Source organism: Carlito syrichta, unplaced genomic scaffold (assembly GCF_000164805.1).
Source record: "Carlito syrichta isolate Samal-C Ts95f unplaced genomic scaffold, Tarsius_syrichta-2.0.1 Scaffold305805, whole genome shotgun sequence".
In the NCBI taxonomy this organism is placed as follows: domain Eukaryota; kingdom Metazoa; phylum Chordata; class Mammalia; order Primates; family Tarsiidae; genus Carlito; species Carlito syrichta.
Window position 1 is genome coordinate 309,473 of NW_007249901.1, and position 5,772 is coordinate 315,244.

The 5,772-nt window shown below is 49.2% G+C and overlaps 1 protein-coding gene across 1 annotated transcript in view; it reads left to right on the forward strand.

Annotated features, from left to right (window-relative positions):
* Positions 1-3,697: 3,697 nt before the first annotated feature.
* LDLRAD2 (low density lipoprotein receptor class A domain containing 2) overlaps positions 3,698-5,772 on the forward strand; it is a 9,784-nt gene continuing 7,709 nt past the window's right edge. Inside the window, exons 1-2 of the mRNA XM_008062732.1 lie at positions 3,698-3,779; positions 5,603-5,770. Coding sequence (XP_008060923.1) covers positions 3,698-3,779; positions 5,603-5,770 — 250 coding nt within the window. The remainder of the gene's footprint in view (positions 3,780-5,602; positions 5,771-5,772) is intronic.

A 5,772-nucleotide genomic window follows, 5' to 3' on the forward strand; every position in this document is an offset into this window, starting at 1 on the left:
AAGTAGCCAGAACTACAGGCACACGCTACCACGCCCAGCTAATTTTTGATTTATTGTAGAAATGAGGTCTTGCCAAGTTGCTTGGGTGGGTCTTGAACCCTTGGGCTCAGGCAATCCACTTGCCTCGGCCTCCCAAAGTACTGGGATTACAGACTGAGTTACCAAGCCCAGCCAATATTTATTTTGAAAGAGAAAAAAATATTACAACCATTTTGAAGTTTGAAAAAATTGACAAATGCCACAAACAGTATAAAAATCTAAAATAATAATCCAATTTTATTAACTAACTGCTTAAAGCTCTCCTACAATACTTTTTTTCATACTCTTTTTTGGCTACACACTTTTTATTTTTTAGAGACAGGGTCTCGTTATATTGCCTAGGCTGGCCTCAAATTCCTGGGCTCAAGCAATCCTCTCACCTCAGCCTCCTGAGTAGCTTGGACTACATGTTCATACCACTGCCCACAGCTTGGCTACAGACTTTTTGATCACTTATGTGACAACTGTATGATATTTTATTTCTTTTCTTTTTTTATAGATAGGGTCTTGCTCTGTCGTCCAGGCTAGAGTGTAGTGTCGTGATCATGGTTCACAGCAGCCTTGGATTCCTAAGCTCAAGGGATCCTCCTGCCTCAGTCTTCCAAGTAGCTCGGACTGCAGGGACATGCCACCACACCTAGCGTATTTATTTATTTTTAAATTTATTTTTGCAGCGATGAAGTCTCGCTGTGTTGCCCAGGCTGTTCTCAAACCCCTGGGCTCAAACAGTCCTCTTGTCTCGGCCTCCCAAAGTACTGGGATTATAGGCATGAGCCACTACACCCCACCTGTATGATATATATTTTTTTTTTCTTTTTTTTTTTTTTTGAGTTGGAGTCTCACTCTGTCACCCAGACTGGAGTGCAGTGGCCGCTCCCGGCCACCGCAGCCTCGACCTGCTGGGCTCCGGCGATCCTTCCGCCTCAGCCGTCCAAGTGGCTGGAACTACAGTCGTGTGTACCACGCCCGGCTCATTTTGATTTATTGTAGAGATGAGGTCTCACCAAGTTGCCCAGGCGGATCTCGAACCCACGGGCTCAGGCAATCCACTCACCTCAGCCTCCCAAAGGTGCGGGATTACAGGCTGAGCCACCAAGCCTGGCCCTGTATGATATTTTTAATAGCAGGACTAGAAAGATAATTCTGTTTTTCCTCTAGCAAGAATGATCAAAATTAGTTTCTTATTAATGATAGTCTAGACTTTTCTTTCTTCAGCTTTGCAATTCATTGGTGGTGAGGTTATTTATACTCTTAAGAGTTGTTGTTAAATTTAGTATAACCTTTATCAAATCTCTGGCATTTGTGAGCTATAATATTTGGAATGATTTTCCACCCACGTCTCCTGGCTTCATACATTTCAAACTTTATTTGTCCTCCAATACCCCCTACTCCTGGGGCTGCGCATCCTATGATCTCTGATTCACACCATATCACAAGGCTGAGGAAGACAGCACTGAGGGTGTTAGGATCTTCCTGGAAGCTATCTGGGGCAACGAACAATAACCTAACTACATCTGCAAGGAGCCAGAAGCCCATAAATATATTCTCCCCCAAACCAAGCTCAAATCAACTTCCCCCAGCTAGGTTCCAAAATGCCTGTGGCCCCTGCCATGAAGTGGGGTGTGATGGAGGAGGGGTTAGGGTGGAAAGAGAAAGAGGTCTCAGCTGACTGTGGTTAAATGGATTTATGTATGTATGCATTTATTTCTGTAGAGACGGTGTCTGTACTATGACTACCTTGTTTGTGAAATTTTAAAAAAATTGTGGTAAGAAACACACAACATACAATTGATCATCTTCACCATTTCTAAGAGTACACAGTTCAGTAGTGCTAAATATATTCACATTATTGGCAGCAGACCTCTAGAAATTTCTTGTCTTGCAAAACTGAAAGTCTATGCCTGTTCTTTTGCAAATTTTATAAAAATATCCCATGCAAATGATGGGAACTTAAAAAAAATTTTTTTTTTTTTTTGAGTCAGAGTCTCACTCTGTCGCCCAAACTGGAGTATAGTGGCATGCTCACGGCCACTACAGCCTCAATCTGCTGGACTCAGGCTCAGGAGATCTTTCCGCCTCAGCCTTCCAAGTAGCTGGGATTACAGGTGTGCACCACCATGCCTGGCTAATTTTTTGATTTACTGTAGAGATGAGGTATCGACAAGTTGCCCAGGCTGGTCTCAAACCCGTGTGCTCAGGCAATCCTCTCACCCCAGCCTCCCAAAGTGCTGGGATTATAGGTGTGAGCCACTGCGCCTGGCTAAAAAAAAAACTTAATCACTCTGTGACTCTAGGCAGTGAGCAGTGATGGGTCGAACTCATTGCTGCCAAGGGCAGAGTTGAGTCCTGAGTCCCCCAGGGCCTAGGAGTCAAGGCTGCGCAGTAGGAGTCAAGGCTGCGCAGAACACCGGTCCCAGAAGGGACAGTCATCGGGGAGGCTCAGATCCAGAGGTGTCACCTTCTCGTGGAGTCCTGGGAGTGCAAGGTGGTGTCTCAGGGACAACTAGAGGCTGGTGTATCTCCTCCCCAACACTTGAAACCTTTCCCAGGAATTCTGTTTAAATGATAATAATGACGTTGATGGTCAGCATTCAAGCTGACACGCACTGGACACTTCACTATATGACAGACACTAAGCAGCCCACTTGTATTAAGTTACTCAGTTCTTATGGTGTAACTATGTAGTTGGAACTATCATCCAATTTTAGAGAGTAAGATACTGAGGCTTGAAAAGTTGCAGTAGTATATATTAAGAATCCTTGTGAGGTACCTTTTGAAAAAAATTGTTCTACTAAGAACATGCTTTAGAAAAGCCTTAATTAGTCCAAACTCTTCATTTTACACATGGGGGAAGTAAAATCCAGAAAAAGGGAGATAACTTGCTCAAGGTCACACACTTATTCTTTCATTATTTCCTGGACGCCTGCTCTGTGCCAGCCACTGTGCTATAACCTAGGGGTGCAGAGGTCAACAGGACACTCACGGAACATAATTTTATTGGGGGCCAATGGACAAGAAATAAATAATTCTAGAGAGTGCTGAGCTGGGAAATTCGGGGAGATGTGATGGAGTGACCAGGAGGGAGAGCACTCATTTAGATTGAGAGGCGGTCAGGGAAGCGTGGTCTGTGGGGAGGCACGTGAGCTGCAGCTGGTGACCTGAAGAAGTCAGGCACGGACTGCTGTGGGAGATGGGCACTCCAGGCAGCGGGAACTATGGGTGCAAAGGCCTGGAGGCTGGAACACATCGCTAGTAACAGAGCTGACTCCTGGCCTGTGCTCTTTCAGCACTTGCTTTGGTGACCCAGACCTCCCCCAAGCTCAGCCTGTAAGGCGCCAACTCATCTAGGGAGGATCTGAGGGGCTCCATGGCTGAGCCGGATCTGAGTTCCTGGTTCCTGTCTGGCAAGGGGTGAGTGGATATCCACCTCGCCTTCTCTCCCAAGGCTCCAGCCCTGGCCCCAGATCTCCATGGCAACCTCTGGACACAATGCTGACCCAAAGGAGGAGGATCTGGAGCAGGAAGCCCACGTGAAGAGACCAGACGAGCTGGCAGACTGTGTCCTGCCAGCTTCCAGCCCCTGCACTCCAGCCCCTTCCAAAACCCCAAACTGAAGATTCTGCAGGTCTGCCTCACTGCTGGGCACAGCAGAGCACGGATGGAGGCTTGTCTTCTGCTGCTGCCCCAAAGGTTTCTCCTGCTGGGCGTGGTCGCCCTGACTGTGTCTGCTTTGGAGACAGGTGAGTGTGAGGGGGCTTGGCTGGGGCACCCGGGAGACTTGGGCACTCACTGCCCTTGGAGATGTGCTTCCCCAGTCAGCACTCAGCCTCATGGGCTGGGACCTATGGAGTTGGGGGTGGCTGGGAAACCATGCCTGGTCTTGACTGGTACCCCCAAGTCTGCTCCACCCCAAGTCCTTCTGGAAGGCTGGAACTCCAAGTCACCCAGAAGCAAGGGTTTGCGGGTGGGTAGGACAGTCCTCACACCTTACAAAGGGAAATACTGTGGGCTCTGGAGTCAGAGAACCCTGCATTCACACTCACTCTGCCACTCCTGTGTTTGTGCCCTGAGATCATTATTTCAGCACCCTAAGTCTCAGTCTCTTTGACAGTAAAATGAGAATAATAAGCCTTTGCCTCTTTAAGGGACTATCATTTTTTTAATTTATTTTAAAACCTTTTTATTATAAAGATGTGGGGTATAGTTCAGGGTTAGGTATATAAACACTGATCATGCAGGTACCCTTGTTGATGAGGTATGCCCCTCCCTCCCCTAGCAGTTGCCCTCAACTGCCAATCCCACCCCGGGACTATTATTATTGTGCATGTAAGTTGAGCTAGACCATGCAAAACAGTGCCTGGCACACAAAAAGTGCCTGATTCCTCATTCTCTAAACTCCACCCTACCCTGTATGTCCCAGAGATGGGGAGACGCTCCCACATCTTGCACCCTGGTGAGGGACTTCATCCCTGGACACCCACATCCTGGTGGTCCTACCTTCACCAAGAAACCTACTCCTCTTCTCTCTCTGTCCTTACCCAAATCAGAGCTACTGTGAGCACTTACCCAAGATCTCACTTCATCTTCACAACATCCCTGTACCAATGAGGATATTAAGGAATGTTAAGTAACAGATTTCAACTACATGGTGTTGAAACCACACAGGACATTTATTACTTCACTTAAGAAGAATGGCTGTAGGTGATTCCAGAGGTGGCTAGTTCAGCAGCTCACCGGTGTCAGTGTCTTTGTAATTCTCATGACCTCAACCTTGCAAGTGGGCTGCTGCTGCTCTGGACATCACATACTCCCCCGTAGCTTTCAAAAGCAAAGAAAAGGGGATCCTCAAGACACAGCTCTCCTTCTTCCTTAATCAGGGAGGACCTCTCCTTAAATCTCATGGGCTAGATCCAGGTCACATGCCCATCCCTAAGCCTGGCAAAGAGAATTAGGATCACAAGCCGCAGCTGTTTTAGCAAGAAGAAACCTGGCTGCTGGGTGGGCAGGCACCCACATGTGTCTACTCAGCCCTGAATAAGATGGCAGCAGCTAAGGCTTCTAGAACACTCACTAAATGCCAGGCCCTGTCCTAGGTCCTGTGCCCATGCCTGTCCACGGCCCTTCAATTGCTCTTCCAGCACACACATCCTCCAAAAACCAGGCTGTTCTCACCCGATCGAATGGCAGCACCTGACCTGGGCTGACAGGCGCTGCTTCTTGTCTTGATGGACTCCACGCAGGGCCAACGTTCACGCGCTCGCTCTAGAGACCGTCACATCTCGGAAAGTCGCTGCAGACTCCATTCGAGACTGCAACATAAGAGACTGTATAGACATCACATTATCTTCCCGAGGTCTGGAAGGCTCTGAGACACATCCCAGGGCTTTGGAAGAAGGAGGCGTGGGTGCGAGTGAAACGGAGTCACGTAATCGTCACACCCATTCCGATGGCGGAACCACCCCAGCTTAGCGATGAGGAAACAGGCCCGGAGGGGGCGCGCGGCTTGCCTGGGGGGGCACAGCGGGGCGCGCAGCGTCAGGCGTGGATCCTGCCCTCCCCGCAGCCGACCTGGTGGACCTGTGCGGGCGCACGCGGCGGGGGGACGCGCTGCTGCTGCGCTCGCACCCCGCGTCGCGCAGCTTCTACTTCGTGGCCCCGGACACCGACTGCCGGCTCTGGGTGCGGGCGGCGGCCCCCGGCGACAGGATCCGCTTCCAGTTCCGCTTCTTCCTG